A 17018-nucleotide genomic window follows, 5' to 3' on the forward strand; every position below is an offset into this window, starting at 1 on the left:
GAGGGCCTTTCTGTGTGGAGTTTGCATGTTCTCCCCGTGTCCGCGTGGGTTTCCTCCGGGTGCTCCGGTTTCCCCCACAGTCCAAAGACATGCAGGTTAGGTTAACTGGTGACTCTAAATTGACCGTAGGTGTGAATGTGAGTGTGAATGGTTGTCTGTGTCTATGTGTCAGCCCTGTGATGACCTGGCGACTTGTCCAGGGTGTACCCCGCCTTTCGCCCGTAGTCAGCTGGGATAGGCTCCGGCTTGCCTGCGACCCTGTAGAAGGATAAAGCGGCTAGAGATAATGAGATGAGATGAGTTTGTTTACTGCTGTTTATAGCATTTTTTTTTTACTTAGTTATGATTTTTTTTAAAAACATCTTTTCCATTCATGTGTCCATGACTTTTTCTTTTGAAGAGATGAACTGGGATAAATGTCAAAATATTTAACACAATTCATCTTTAAGGCAATGTATACATGTCTTGGAGAAACAACAACAACGAATTTTATTTCTTTAGTGCCTGTCACCAACCCAAGATGCTACCAACCAACAAACAAGAATAAGAGGAGATCTTATTTGGAATATTTATTTGTGTTTAAGCTCTCTGCACGAAGCCACAAACCTGTCCTTAATATACAGTAAAATAGGTATATTAATTATTAGGCACAGGAAAAAGCTTGGTAGAAGCAATTACACTGCAAACTAGAAGGGTACTCGGTAGAGTGCATACCTCCACCAAGCCTCATATTAGAATATCCAGATGTTTCCTAATCTGAAATATTGATCCGGATCCAAAATCTGGATCCTGTTCTGGCTCAATATCAAAATCAAATCATTTGAACCAAGGATAATACTAAAGCTGGACACGAAATTTCATCCAAACCTGTTCGCTACTTTTTGAGTTACGTTGGGAGCAAACAAAAAATTCCTGTATCAGCATATGTATCTGGATCCTGGATCCACATGTATATCCGGATTTGCATCAAAGTCTAATCAATTGTTCCTTGGTCCATGGCTCACCTTTCCTCCAAATTTCATCCAAACCTGTTCACTACTTTTTCAGTTGTGTTGAGAATAGGCAAACAGTCAAACAGGCGAAAACATAACCTCCTCCAACAAAGTTGGTGGAGTTAAAAATCTCTTAGTAAATTAAACTATCATTGAATTTAGCATCTGGCATTATATGATTATGATAAGCTAAATCTAAAATTATTAAACCACTTTCTTGATATTTCTTGCTAATTTCATGCTTGAAATAATCTCGGCCTATTGGCATATCATTTTTCTAATTGAAAGCATTTATTCTTAGAAAGAAGCAAAATTACCTGCCAACAGAACATCATCCATAAACAGGCTGAATATTCTTAGATTCAATTTATAATATTCATAATTAAATCAGTTTGTCCACATTCAAGATATTTTCACTGACTAAGATATCATTGTTTGCATTGTATCCTGTTCTCTTTGTGTTTCTCTTGTCTACTCATATGGAGAATCCTTTTGCCCTTTTCTCTGTTCAAAAGCAATACATTTTAATGAGAGTAAACTTGTCACTTATGAAATTATTTTATTGTTGATAATCCTCCCATTTCTTGATACTGATGTCAAATTTAGTAGGATGCAACATGGCATATATTCATTTGGATGTACATTTTTTGAGACACTTTATCCTGTCTCTGTCTCAGATCTCCACATTACGCTTGTCCTGAAGTGATCAGAGTAAGTCACCATTAAATCCTATGACGTTCACCGTTAAGTTGCCTATTTCTCTACCAGAACACAAACGCATGTAGTTTTTAATAGCAGTGCATGTTGAGTAGTCCACATGCAATGCAGGAATCATCTCTGGAGGTTCTGTTTTATTCAGGGTGAGAAGTATGATGGTCGGCGGGCAGACGTGTGGAGCTGTGGTGTGATTCTGTTCGCTCTGCTTGTGGTAAGGACATGTTCTCTTTCTCTTAGTTTACAGCATCTTGCTTTTAGCATGTTGTGCAGCTTTGTGTGCATTTCATGGTGATTGCACAGTCTGTGCTCATAGATCACACATAGATTACAGGCTGATGAACAATTATATAAGCATGCACGTATTCCATCACATATTTCACCCATAATTATTGTTAATGCCCATGCAGGGTGCTCTCCCTTTTGACCATGACAACCTGCGACAGCTGCTGGAGAAGGTGAAGAGTGGAGTATTCCACATGCCTCATTTCATCCCACCTGACTGCCAATCTCTACTCCGCGGCATGATTGAGGTGGATTCGGAAAAGAGGCTTACGGTGAAATTTCACTCGATTTGTTTCCTTCGCCTAATTAAAGGGATAGTTCGGGATTTTTGACATGAATCTGTATGGCATCCCCATCGATAGTGTCGTGCAAACACACTGACCTTACCCCTGACAGCATCCTGTGAGTCCAGTTCTTGTCCAGTTTTGGTTCAGACGAAAGTAGTCCGGCAAGTTTGTTGGGGTCACGAAAGTAAAACGTTTTTCGTCTCAAAACAGTATGTGTTCAAAAGAGTGATATATTTGCATCACAAAACCGTTGTCAAATAAAAAGTCAGACCTCGAAATCGCTTGGTGCTATTTTCTCTCCCTTCTTATCACTGCGCACTGCCGGCTTCATCCAGCTGCGGCTCCAGCTTCAAGGATAAGCTGGAGCCGCATAAGTAGGAGTCCCGGCGGGTGGTTTGTATTCGATTCGTTTATATCCCGACCTTGTCAGCTGTCAGATTTATGTTCATGGACCCAGTAAGCTGGTAAATAATATTTATTTATTTTTTTCTTTACCAAATTCTAACAGAAAACGAGAGCCCCCGAAAGGGAAAACCGAGCCGCCTCACGGCTGTAATGCAAATTGCTTTCCTCCTCAGTATACAAGTGCGCTTCCATGGCAGGGAAAAAGAAACTACCACTGCTGCCTATGTAGTGCCCTATTTATACAAATAGGAGTCATTCAGGATTCAGCCATGTTTTTGCTCCGTGTCATGGCTAAATCCTGAATGACTCCTATTTGTATAAATAGGGCACTACATAGGCAGCAGTGGTAGTTTCTTTTTCCCTGCCATGGAAGCGCACTTGTATACTGAGGAGGAAAGCAATTTGCATTACAGCCGTGAGGCGGCTCGGCTCAGTTTTCCCTTTTGGGCGCTCTCGTTTTCTGTTAGAATTTGGTAAAGAAAAAAATAAATAAATATTATTTACCAGCTTACCGGGTCCATGCACATAAATCTGACAGCTGACAAGGTCGGGATATAAACGAATCGAATACAAACCACCCGCCGGGACTCCTACTTATGCGGCTCCAGCTTATCCTTGAAGCTGGAGCCGCAGCTGGATGAAGCCGGCAGTGCGCAGTGATAAGAAGGGAGAGAAAATAGCACCAAGCGATTTCGAGGTCTGACTTTTTATTTGACAACGGTTTTGTGATGCAAATATATCACTCTTTTGAACACATACTGTTTTGAGACGAAAAACGTTTTACTTTCGTGACCCCAACAAACTTGCCGGACTACTTTCGTCTGGACCAAAACTGGACAAGAACTGGACTCACAGGATGCTGTCAGGGGTAAGGTCAGTGTGTTTGCATGACACTATCGATGGGGATGCCATACAGATTCATGTCAAAAATCCCGAACTATCCCTTTAATTATTTTTAATTAATTGGAAGCTAAATTATTGCCTGATAACTTCTGCCCAGCCTCTGGTGAATCTACAGATGGGTGACAAGTTGAGTAAAACCTGGTGGCTCTGTTATGCTGTAGGGAGGTGGAGTGTGTTCAATATTTATCTTCCCATCCTCCAGATGGGTGTGGTCTCTTCCAGGATTGCACTACCCCATCCACAAACCAAATGCTTTGATGAAGATGAAAATAATGTCCTTCACAGTCACCAGATATCAATCCAATCTCAATCCTGTGGGAGACTTTGGAATGAGCTCGATAAACCACTATTATCAAAACATCAACTGAAGAATTATTGTTTCGAAGAACATTGTTCATGCCCTCAGTACAGCCCCAGAGACTTGTAGGATCTGTGCCAAAGAGTGTTGATGCTGTTCTGATGAGTCGTGGTGGCCCAACACTTTAATAAGACACTTAATGTTGATTTTTCATTGAATTTGTCACCTGTCTATATAACTTCCACGAAGCCATGAAATTCAGGAAGATTTTCTCTGATATAGTAGATTGGTGAAGATTTATAGGGCTTTATGGATTTGGCTGCTGCTCTTACACACTTGTTACCTAAGGTGAATTATTATAAAGCCTTTTTTTTTCTCTCAATTTGGTGATTTCCCACCCACTAGCAAGTTTCCCCCATCACATGACTACCACCAATCAGGGAGGGTGAAGGGTAGTCTTCCACATTTTTTGGGAACTACTGCTGCATCACAGGGAAACTAAACACACTCCAATGGAAGCACTAATGGCTCTCTTCTGCATACATCTGCATACAATTTTACTGTCTTGGACATTGGGCTGTGTCATTGTCAAGATTCAAATCTGTTGTACCAGTATAAAGTTAGAATCCATCCAAGCTGAAAACTGATGATTCAGGGTTTTTTGCTAAGGGGCCCCACCTTGCCAATCTTGTGATTTCATCTCGCAGCCTTCTGGCCTCTAATACAGATTCTTGACTGTGGAGTTACCACTAAATATGGCATCAAGTGGCATAAACCACACTTCCTTCACTAGAATTGAAACACAGTGACCACACCTTCAATAAGATTGACACACAAGGGCCACACCTCCTTGAGAAGGACTGATAGACACAGAGGCCACACCTCCTTCACTAGGGTTGATAGAGACAGAGGCCACACCTCCTTCACTGGGGCTGATGGACACAGAGACCCCTCCTCTTTTACTAGAGCTGATAGTGCAGAGGCCATGCCTCCTTCACTCAGATTGATAGACAAAGGCCATACCTCCTTCACTAGGACTGATAGAGGCCACAACTTCTTGAACAAGACTGACACACAGAGGCCACACCTCCTGCATTAGGACTGATACACACAAAGATCATACCTCCTTCACTAGGGTTGATAGACACAGAGACCCCGCCTCTTTTACTAGAGCTGATACAGTGCCTTGAAAAAGTATTCATACCCCTTGATCGTTTTCACGTTTTTCCACCTTACAACCACGAACTTAAAAGTTTTTTATTGAGATTTTATGTGATAGACCAACACAGAGTAGCACATAATTGTGAAGTGAAACGAAAATGATAAATGGTCTTCAAAATTTTAAACAAATAAAAATCTGAAAAATGTGGTGTGCATTAGTATTCAGCCCCCTGTACCTCTAAATACAATCCAGTGCAATCAGTTGCCTTCAGAAGTCATCTAATTAGTTAATAGAGTCCTACTGTGTGTAATTTACTCTCAGCATAAATACACTTGTTCTGTGAAGGCCTCAGTGGTTTATTAGAGAACACTGAAGAACAAACAGCATCATGAAGACCAAAGAACTCACCAGACAGGTCAGGGATAAAGTTCTGGAGAAGTTTAAAGCAGGGTTAGGTTATAAAAAATATCCCAAGCTCTGAACATCTCAAGAAGCACTGTTCAATCCATCATTCAAAAATGGAAAAAGTATGGCACAACTGCAAATCTACCAAGACATGGCCGTCCACCTAAACTGACAGAGCGAGCAAGGAGAGCACTGGTCAGAGAAGCAGCCAAGAAGCCCATGATCACTCTGGAGGAGCTGCAGAAATCCACAGCTCAGGTGGGAGAATCTGCGCACAGAACAACTGTAAGTCGTACACTCCACAAATCTGGCCTTTTTGGAAGAGTGGCAAGAAGAAAACCATTGTTGAAAGACAGGCATAAGAAGTCCCGTTTGCAGTTTGCCAGAAGCCATGTAGGGGACACAGCAAACATGTGGAAGAAGGTGCTTTGGTCAGATGAAACCAAAGTTGAACTTTTTGGCCTAAATGCAAAGCGCTATGTGTGGCAGAAAACTAACACTGCTCATCACCTTGCACACACCATCCCCACTGTGAAACATGGTGGTGGCAGCATCATGCTATGGGGATGCTTTTCTTCACCAGGGACAGGGAAGCTGGTCAGAGTTGATGGGAAGATGGATGGAGCTAAATACAGGGCAATCCTGGAAGAAAACCTGTTGGAGGCTGCAAAAGACTTGAGACTGGGAAGGAGATTCACCTTCCAGCAAGACAATGACCCTAAACATACAGCCAGAGCTACAATGGAATGGTTTAGATCAAAGAATATTCATGTGTTAGAATGGCCCAGTCAAAGTCCAGACCTAAATCCCATTGAGCATCTGTGGCAAGACTTAAAAATTGCTGTTCACAGATGCTCTCCATCCAATCTGGCTGAGCTTGAGCTATTTTGCAAAGAAGAATGGGCAAAAATTTCAGCGTCTAGATGTGCAAAGCTGGTAGAGACATACCACAAAAGACTTGCAGCTGTAATTGCAGCAAAAGGTAGCTCTACAAAGTATTGATGCAGGGGGGCTGAATACTAATGCACATCACATTTTTCAGATTTTTATTTGTTTAAAATTTTGAAGACCATTTATCATTTTCGTTTCACTTCACAATTATGTGCTACTCTGTGTTGGTCTATCATATAAAATCTCAATAAAAAACTTTTAAGTTTGTGGTTCTAAGCTGGAAAAATGTGAAAAAGTTCAAGGGGTATGAATACTTTTTCAAGGCACTGTACATGTAGAGGCTGTACGTCCTTCACTAGGCTTGATAGACAAAGGCTATACCTCCTGACCCAAAGAGGCCACGTCTCCTTCACTATAGGGCTGATTGACACAAAAGCCGCACCTACTTCACTAGGGCTGATAGACACAAAAGTCACGCCTCCTTCACGAGGGTTGATAGACACAGTGTATCCCTAATATTTTTCTGGTGTAAAGACAGGTTCTTTTGTTTAACAGTAGTGGTCTATTCAGAAATCTCGTCTTGTTACAGCTATACCCAAGAACAATCTGGCAACCTTAGAGGTGTGTACAACATGTAGGTCATTTGCATAACCTGAAATGATGTACCCTGAAAATCGACTTCTCTGATTACATCCCCTTGTGTCCCTTATTGAGTGAATGAGTGAGGGTACAATTTCAGATAGGGCATGTGTTTTAGATGGCACAATGATATTAAGATATATTGTGACCAGTGAGATTCCAAAATTGTGACTTTTAGTTTGACAGCTCGTTCATTTCCATTTGTGTTCATCAACAGCAAATATTAGTTCACCTTTCTTATTTTTACCCATAAGCACTTATAATCACAGCTACATAGTACAATAAAATGGTGTTTAGGTCCAAAATCTACGGACAGATGGAAGAGTACTCTCATGTTTTGCTGTGTGTGTAAGCATTGCCTGTATAGCACACTTTCAGCTACAGTGCCATCTTCTTGCAAGCAGTCAATGCTAATCATGGCACCTCTCATTCTCTCCCCTGCAGCTAGAGCAAATCCAGAAGCACGCCTGGTATCTGTGAGTATTGATTGTTTCTGTCTGAACCAGTGTGGTCAATCTGTAGTGATGCATTTCAGCTGCATAGTGTGTATTTGTGTATTGCTCCATGTGTGAATGCATGTTTAATTATGAGCTCCTACTTTATAAGACCATATAGGTGTATATACTAGTAATTTTGTCTTTTCTTGCTCTTATACCAGAGTAATTTGCCAGTGATTATTTTTACATCATACTTTTATCAATTTAATACAAATTCTTGTTTTTTAATACAAGTTCTTGTTATCACTTATGTTATAGCAGCTATAAACAATCGTTCCCTCACAAACCTCACTTCATTCTTATTATTTAAGTTATTAAGACAAAAAACACAGCTTATCATGTGACTGAGAACCTGAAAAATGCAACCCTATCTGCCCTGAAGACTATCCCTTTCTGGAAAGTGTATTTACTGTTACAGAGCGCTGACACTGGAGACTCCTTCTTTAAATACTGAGCTAGAAAGGCACTCGGTAGAGTGCATACCTCCACCAAGTCACGTATTATCAACATCAGATCAAGTCACTTGAACCTAGGATAATAATAAAACTGTACACCAAGTTTCATCAAAATCTGTTTGCTACTTTTTGAGTTATGTTGGGGAAAAGACAAAGAAATCCTGTATCTGCATACATATCTGGATCCTGGTTCCTCGAGAGTGTCTGGAGTCAGTCAATCACAGGTCGTGTTACGACATAATGTATTCGTCCAGTGTATCATTTGGAAGAAAATTAGAAATAGATTAGACCCAGGGGGCGGCACGGTGGTGTAGTGGTTAGTGCTGTCACCTCACAGCAAGAAGGTCCAGGTTCGAGCCCCGTGGCCGGCGAGGGCCTTTCTGTGTGGAGTTTGCATGTTCTCCCCGTGTCCGCGTGGGTTTCCTCCGGGTGCTCCGGTTTCCCCCACAGTCCAAAGACATGCAGGTTAGGTTAACTGGTGACTCTAAATTGACCGTAGATGTGAGTGTGAATGGTTGTCTGTGTCTATGTGTCAGCCCTGTGATGACCTGGTGACTTGTCCAGGGTGTACCCCGCCTTTCGCCCGTAGTCAGCTGGGATAGGCTCCAGCTTGCCTGCGACCCTGTAGAACAGGATAAAGCAGCTACAGATAATGAGATGAGATGAGATTAGACCCATACCTTTAGAAATTTTAATGGGCCATCCGGCTTGTTGCTTTTGACATACAGACGGACAAATGCAAAAATTACTGGTAAATGTCTGCCGGTCCGGCCTTATTTCACACATTGTTATTATTATTGTTGATGCCCGAAGTTCCCGTGCCCTGCTAAAATCCAACAGGACTTGCCCAGGTTGCTTTTCACTGCATTCGTGTCACGAGAGAAAAAAACCTAAGCTCGGACCTACTATTAAATATAAATTTATACCATAAACTCTTCAGCTCAATCCCACATAACGATTTATTTATTTATTTATTTATTTATTTATTTATTTTTCCAAAACCTTATTAATTAAATTAAAAACAGCAGGCATATCTTGGTATCTGAAATACTTGTGATTTTTTTTTTTTTGGACAGGGGGCATGTGCTGGGTATCCCCCCCCCCCCACACACACACACACCCACGCACCCTCCCAAAATCCACACCAGTATAATAATATGAATATTGGCTGGGTTTTTTTATGGTATCTCAGATATATTCGATTCAGCTAGCATGATATTGAACTCGTCTTCGACTTGATTTCAATATACCACTCAACGCTAGTTAATATTATTTAATTGGTCCCTGGCTCACCTTTCCAACAAATTTCATCAAAATCTGTTCACTAATTTTTGAGTTGTGTTGGGAACAGACAAACAAACAAAGGGAGGCAAAAATATGTTCTTACTGGCTGAAGTTGGTAGCAGCAATAACACCCAGTATCGGATGTGGCTTGAAACAATTATTTAAAGGGGCTGACTCAGTCTTCCTAGAATCCAGTTCGTTGTTTTTGTTTTGAAATCATGTGACTGCTACTCTGCTAGCTTTCTGTTCAGCAAAACATCTGTAAATTTACTGCTAGTGATTCCTTCGAAATCCTTCTGGAACTTTTTCTGAATCTGTGTGTCATATGTGGAAGTATTGAGTCGAATATACCTGGTATTTAAGCTGGTTCTGGTCCATTACAATGGAATAACCATACGAAAGTGGTAGAGATACAGTATATCTCACATGGAATGAGAGATATGCCAACTACTATAGTAGGCTCCAGTTTATCAATTTGATGATATGTGAAACAAATTGGTAGTCTGTCTTGCTCTATGGATTCATATATGGATCAGTGTTCAACTTCTTTTTTGATTGCTAAATGATGACATCTTAGACTGTGATGTGTATGTATATGACATTTTTATGTTGTGTGTGTCAGGTCAGGCCGTAATGAGCCGTGTCCAGAGCAGCCGCCCCCAAGGCGTGTGTGTGTCAGGCGGATTCTCTCTCTGACCGAGCTGGATCCGGACGTGTTGGAGAGCATGCACTCTCTGGGCTGCTTCCGAGATCGAGTCAAACTGACCCGAGACCTGCAGTGTGAAGAGTGATTACCACTTAAAAATCCTTGCAACCCAGTCACACCAATCATCATTGAATTAGTACCTAATGCACCTTATTGGCCTTTCTGTCATCCTTACACCTGCAGTAAACTATGCTATAAGTATAAACTAATGGCTATAAGGCTTCCATTCTACTCTACAGCCTGTCAGATCAGGCTGTCTCTGATCTGACAGGTGAATCCCTGGCTATATGATATATCATTGGTGAATTGTTTTTGCAATGTTATTGGGCCTTGCGATACTGATATGTCACACAGGAGACTTAAATATGGAAATAATCCAGTCCCTAAATTTGTTATTGTGTGGTGTGATCGGCCTGACCACTATTCAGATATTTAATATGCAAATGAACCCTCTAGCTAATCCATAAAAACAAGGTTGGCTTTCTGCAGCAACCTTCGAAAGTAACCTGGGGTTTCATAAAGGCACAATATAACTTTATTAATCATTTTGTTTTCTTTATTATTTAGTGGCATGACACTGACACACATCAGTCATAACCATAAGAATAAATGACGAATGTCAATGCATATCTCTCTCTCTCTCTCTCTCTCTCTCTCTCTCTCTCTCTCTCTCATATGTCTATCTCAGGGACAACCAGGAGAAGATGATCTATTACCTCTTACTTGACCGTAAGGAACGCTATCCAAGCTACGAGGATGAAGACCTACCACCCAGAAATGATGTAGGTCAGTACAATATGGCTTTGCGGTGGAATGGTATGAAAAATCCACCACATAACATCGATAACTTCACATTTACAAATTACATAACATTTAACTCAGGGTATGAAATATACTAGAACACTATTTAAATTGATAAGTGCAGCCTGCACAGTGGGTAGAGGTGCCAACTCACACCTCTAGGATACCCAGTTTGATCCTGAGTTTGGGTGACTTTCTGTGTGGAGGTTTGCATAGTCTCCCTGTGTTCTTTTGGGTATCCTCTGGGTTGTCTAGTTTCCCTGAATGTCCCAAAAACATGTCCAGTCACTGGATGAGTCATGCTAAATTGCTGCTAGGTGTGAATGAGTGTATGTTTGGTGGTCTGTGATGGACTGGTGTGTCATCCAGGGTGTATTCCCTTTCTTGCACACAATGTTTCCAGGGTTGGTTGTGGCTCCACCACAACCTGGACCAGAATTAAGTAGTTATTGAAGATGACTGAATGAATCAATGACTTTAACCTGCTATGATTACCTTTCATAAAGTAAGCTCCTCTGAGACGTTTCCTTATAGCATATTTCAAAAGACGTGCTTCTATCTTTGCCAGTTTCATTTTTCAATAACATATACTATATGGGGGCGGCACGGTGGTGTAGTGGTTAGCGCTGTCGCCTCACAGCAAGAAGGTTCCGGGTTCGAGCCCCGTGGCCGGCAAGGGCCTTTCTGTGCGGAGTTTGCATGTTCTCCCCATGTCCGCGTGGGTTTCCTCCAGGTGCTCCGGTTTCCCCCACAGTCCAAAGACATGCAGGTTAGGTTAACTGGTGACTCTAAATTGACCGTAGGTGTGAATGTGAGTGTGAATGGGTGTCTGTGTCAGCCCTGTGATGACCTGGTGATTTGTCCAGGGTGTACCCCGCCTTTCACCCGTAGTCAGCTGGGATAGGCTCCAGCTTGCCTGCGACCCTGTAGAACAGGATAAAGTGGCTAGAGATGATGAGATGAGATATACTATATGGGGGCGGCACGGTGGTGTAGTGGTTAGCGCTGTCGCCTCACAGCAAGAAGGTCCAGGTTCAAGCCCCGTGGCCAGCGAGGGCCTTTCTGTGCAGAGTTTGCATGTTCTCCCCGTGTCCACGTGGGTTTCCTCTGGGTGCTCCGGTTTCCCCCACAGTCCAAAGACATACAGGTTAGGTTAACTGGTGACTCTAAATTGACTGTAGGTGTGAATGGTTGTCTGTGTGTCAGCCCTGTGATGACCTGGCGACTTGTCCAGGGTGTACCCCGCCTTTCGCCCGTAGTCAGCTGGGATAGGCTCCAGCTTGCCTGCAATCCTGTAGAGGGATAAAGCGGCTAGAGATGATATGAGATATACTATATGGCCAAAAGTTTAAGGACACCCGATCATCAAACCAATATGATGGTGATTAGTCAAGTCATTTTATTTGTATAGTGCTTTTAACAACAGATATTGTCACAAAGCAGCTTCACAGAAAAATAAAGATTTTAAACATATGAACTAATACATTTATTCATAACACATTTATTTATCCCTAATGTGCATGCCTGAGGTGACAGTGGTGAGAAAAAACTCCCTGAAATGACATGAGGAAGAAACCTTGAAAGGAACCAGACTCAAAAGGGAACCCATCCTCATCTGGGTGATAACAAATAGTGTGATTATAAATAACTTGCTCCTATAACTGTGTTCTATATGGTCAAAAAGTGCAATTGTGTAACCAGGAAATTCATTATAGTTTTAACCTTAAGTCTATTTTGTTGAAGTTATCAACTGTTCATTGATGGAGACTTGAGTGACTTCTGCAGTTCTAAAGTTATCATGTCAATTGTAGTCCTCAACCATCACAGCAAAACTATATATGGTTCTTCCCCAAACTATTGCCATAAAGTTGAAATTGCACAATTATCTAGAATGTCTTTGTGGCAGCGGGGGTGTGGTCAAGCATCGGCTGTGAACAACGAGGAGGCAGGTTGAACCAGTAGGCAACATATGATGAGGTGCACCTGTATCTAATTACTGGCTGTGTATTAACCTGCATCTCTGTGTGGTGTAAAATCACTGAAAAGTGTGAAAATAGAAAGAACACACCTTTTCTGAAGCCTGCTTCCACTTCCTCTGTTTCCAACAAGTTAAAAAGTTGTTACAGTCTTCTTATGCTGTTGCGTTATAATTTCCCATCACTAGCATTAAGAGGCCCAAATATGTTCCAGTATGACAATGCCTCTGTGCACAAAGCAAAGTCCATGTAAACAAGGTTTTGGTTGGAAGATCTCAAACAGCCTGCTCAGAGCCCTGACCCCAACCCCACTGAACACCTTTGGTATGAACTCTAACACTGACTGCACCCCACGCCTCCTCTCCCAGCATTTGTGCCTGACCTCACTGAATGGACAAATCCCAAAATCTAGTGGAAAGCCTTCTCAGAAGAGTAGAGATTATTATAGCAGAAAAAGCAGACCAAACCTGTAATTAGAGTTTCAGTAAGCACATATGGATATGGTGGTCAGGTGTTCACATACTTTTGGTCATACAGTGTGTATAGTATGTAACAGGGCAGGAATTTCACGAGGGCCATGGCCCTCGTGCCCTCTCAATTTGGCCTTGTGCCCTTGGAAAAAAATATCTGCCGTAAGGCCACAGTGGCCTTGATGTCCTGCGGTTTTGTAGTCTGCCTCATGACTGCCAATAGGCTTTAACATCACCTGCGTCTATTGAGAAAAAAATACGTCTTTTGATGACATTCTGGATTCTTATTGGGCAACTCATCAGTGGTGGATCGGACTCGAGCCTGGCATGAACCGCTGCAACGTGCTATAATGACACCAATCTATCACCAGCCAACCAGGAGACTTAATCAAATGCATCCCCCGCCTACTTGTGTCCATGTCAGACACGTTGAATTTTCACAGAAGGAGGGAAGAAGTTGACCGAGGTAAGACTGTGTGATAAATTAATGAACGAGTAAGACCCCGTTTACATGTAGCTGGGTATCTATAAAAACGGATATTTATGCGGTTGCACCCATCATTTACACGTAAACGGAGGTTTCAGTCACTGAAAACGTCTGCTTTCGAAAACTCCAGGCAAAGTGGAGATTTGTGAAAACTCTGTTTTCATGCTTGCGTATGAATAGTGGAAAACGGAGTTTGAGCATTGTGATCTGACGGTCCCTCCTCCTTGGCTTTCTATTTGTTTGACATGTTTTTAACAGCCTTCCCTGGCTGTTTTTGAGCATTGTGTAAACGGAATTATTTTCTAGCATGGGGAGGAGAAGATACCCGTTTTCATAAATACCCAGCTACGTGTAAACGAAGTATAAGACAGGAATTTCAACATGTAGGGCTTAAGTTTCTCATCTCATTATCTCTAGCCACTTTATCCTGTTCTACAGGGTCGCAGGCAAGCTGGAGCCTATCCCAGCTGACTACGGGCGAAAGGTGGGGTACACCCTGGACAAATCGCCAGGTTATCACAGGGCTGACACATAGACACAGACACCCATTCACACTCACATTCACACCTACGGTCAATTTAGAGTCACCAGTTAACCTAACCTGCATGTCTTTGGACTGTGGGGGAAACCGGAGCACCCGGAGGAAACCCACGCGGACACGGGGAGAACATGCAAACTCCGCACAGAAAGGCCCTCGCTGGCCACGGGGCTCGAACCCGGACCTTCTTGCTGTGAGGCAACAGCGCTAAGCACTACACCACCATGCCAGGAAGAGGGAAGAAGTTGACTGAGGTAAGACTGTGTGATAAATTAACGAACGAATAAGATAGGAATTTCAACATATAGGGCTTAAGTTTGTTACTGTTAAATAAGCATTGCTTGTACAGTAACGTTATGTCGTTACAACGTTGACCCACTTTTAACATGCCGAGTACCGACTGTAGCCGGTAACAAATGCTAATTAGCTTGCTGTCAAGTTTTTCCTTTGTCGAGCTTTAAGCGTAAGGTCATGGATGTTACTACTGCTTGTTCCTGCCATAATATGATACGTGATATGTGCCGTTGTCTGTTCATAGCCACTTTTTTAATCTATGCAGTTAGCATTGTTTTGTTACTAGTATTGTATGTTTCTTTTTGCTGTTTAACCAAAGTGTAACTGCTGCCATCTTGACGAGATCACCATCGCAAGAGATTTTATTTCATTGTTAAAAACAGAAAAATGCAGGCATATTGTCCAAGGAGCATGCAAAGTGCAAAGACCTTAAATTACTCTGTAAATTAGAAAATGGCGCAACTTCCTCTGTAGCCATCAACGGACAAGCACGGACTTGTCTTGAGTTTTGAGCCAATCACAACAGGGCAACACTGTGGCCTGAGATAAACCATGATAGTTTAAGTTTGTTTAAGTTACAAAAATGAGTACACCCAGTGACTGTCTCATATACTCTTCATATACTCATACTGTTTAAGTAATGCAATAAAACTAATCTTTAAAAGTGGTATTTACTCAAACTGTTTGCACAGAATGAACTTTCGGGTTAACAGTGAATAGTGTTGCAGTGTTCTGCAAATTTGCAATTTAATATTTCAGATCTTGAGACATGAAAGTGCTATTTTAAAAAGTAAAAGGTCAGAAATGTTTTCTTTGTCGTCTATTTAGTTCATTTTATTTCCTCGATAATTTTCCTTGATTGAGAAATCGGTCTGGGCTCTTATGGGTTAATCAGTAGCCTGCATGCTAGTATATGTTCCATTTACAGTCAAACATTTTGATGTACTCTAGGCTCAATTTTGAGAAAATCAAAAATCTGCATAGTCGTACAGTCTGAAGATGCTCTTGCACATTCGATGTCAGTTGAACAAAAATTATGGGAGGATATAGGTTTAATAAGTTTTACAATTTTTGAAGTGAGTGATGGATTGATAAGTTTAGATGTGTTCAATATTTTCTTATCTTCAGACATAATAGTGTAGATGTTTCTTTACCTGCTTGATAGTTTCGACTGAGACTCCAATCTTCCTCAGAAAAGTCATTAGTCCTTAAATTAAATTCATTATAGACTTGAACTTAAAATCATTGTTTTATTTTATGGCCTTGGTACCCTGGTTTTTGGCCTTCGTGCCCTCAAAAAATTAACAGCACAAAAGGCCAAGTGGCCTTGCCCCTAAAATGACAAAATTCCAGGCCTGGTATGTAACAAAAATCTGTTTAACAGCATAAAAATTTAGTATTCAAATATGGATTTTATTTTGCCTGAAGACCACATTAAACTAAAATCATGACACACAAAAAAACTTAATTAATGTTATCTTTAATTTACCAGTATATTATCAGACCTCAAATGGAGTGTTGGATCCCAGCTCCAAATCTCTCCCATCTCAACCATGTTGAGACACACCAGCATTCTAACAAACAGTATCTGGTCTGCAACCATTGGCTACTTCATGATGGAATGTTCAGTTCCATCATTTGGTTTCTTCTGGCTGAAATGCCCTTGAGCAAGGCAGCTGACCCCCAACTGCTCACCGGGCGCTGTAGCATAGCTGCCCACTGCTCTGGGTATGTGTGTGTGCTCATTGCTCACTTGTGTGTGTGTGTGTGTGTGTGTGTGTGTGTGCGCGTGTGTGTGTTCACGCCTTCGGATGGGTTAAACGCAGAGGAGGAATTTTGCTGTGCGTGAGTGTACATGTGACCAAATAAAAGCTGCTTCTTTTTCTAATTCTGTCCCTGTTGTTCTGTGTAGTGAGTGTATAAGGTGTCCTGTGTATTTAGTGTACTGTGCCACACTACCAGTATTCATACTGTCCTTCACATGGAGCTCCTGTCTGTTATTAGCTCATCTGGCCATAAATCTGATGAGCTATTGCCATGGTGTGGCATTCGTTGTCCACAATTCAGTTAAATCATATCTCCTCCGTCAGTTCTCCACAGATTTCTGTTCTGATTGTTTTGTTTGAAAAAAACTCATCACTTTGCACAAAACTTGGTCATTGTTTTGTCAAATTGCTTGCTACTGAGTTAGTAATTAGGCCAAATTAACAAATTTTCCAGGCCTCTCAACTAGAATTGTATCTCCTCTCTCATTTCTCATCTGATTCCAGTTCTGATCGATGTTCTGGGTAGATCTTCCCTTGAGGAGCAAAACTTGGTAATTTGTTTGTTGATTTTCCTGTTGTAAACAATTTAACAACTTTTGTTTATTTTCAGTTAAATTGTATCTCCTCTCTCAGTTCTCAATGGATTTCAGTTCTGATTGTTTTGTTTGAAAGACCTAGTCTTTCTGTACAAAACGTGGTCATTGTATTGTCAAATTTTTGCTAATGAACTGGTAATTAGGTCACCTTAACGAGTTTTTGGACT

At 41.5% G+C, this 17018-nt stretch overlaps 1 protein-coding gene across 1 annotated transcript in view; it reads left to right on the plus strand.

Moving 5' to 3' along the window:
* brsk1a (BR serine/threonine kinase 1a) overlaps nucleotides 1–17018 on the plus strand; it is a 93700-nt gene that overhangs the window by 15517 nt on the left and 61165 nt on the right. Inside the window, exons 6-11 of the mRNA XM_060938771.1 lie at nucleotides 1670–1703; nucleotides 1852–1920; nucleotides 2117–2263; nucleotides 7426–7457; nucleotides 9840–10004; nucleotides 10612–10709. Coding sequence (XP_060794754.1) covers nucleotides 1670–1703; nucleotides 1852–1920; nucleotides 2117–2263; nucleotides 7426–7457; nucleotides 9840–10004; nucleotides 10612–10709 — 545 coding nt within the window. The remainder of the gene's footprint in view (nucleotides 1–1669; nucleotides 1704–1851; nucleotides 1921–2116; nucleotides 2264–7425; nucleotides 7458–9839; nucleotides 10005–10611; nucleotides 10710–17018) is intronic.

This window comes from Neoarius graeffei, chromosome 14 (assembly GCF_027579695.1).
Source record: "Neoarius graeffei isolate fNeoGra1 chromosome 14, fNeoGra1.pri, whole genome shotgun sequence".
NCBI classification, from domain to species: domain Eukaryota; kingdom Metazoa; phylum Chordata; class Actinopteri; order Siluriformes; family Ariidae; genus Neoarius; species Neoarius graeffei.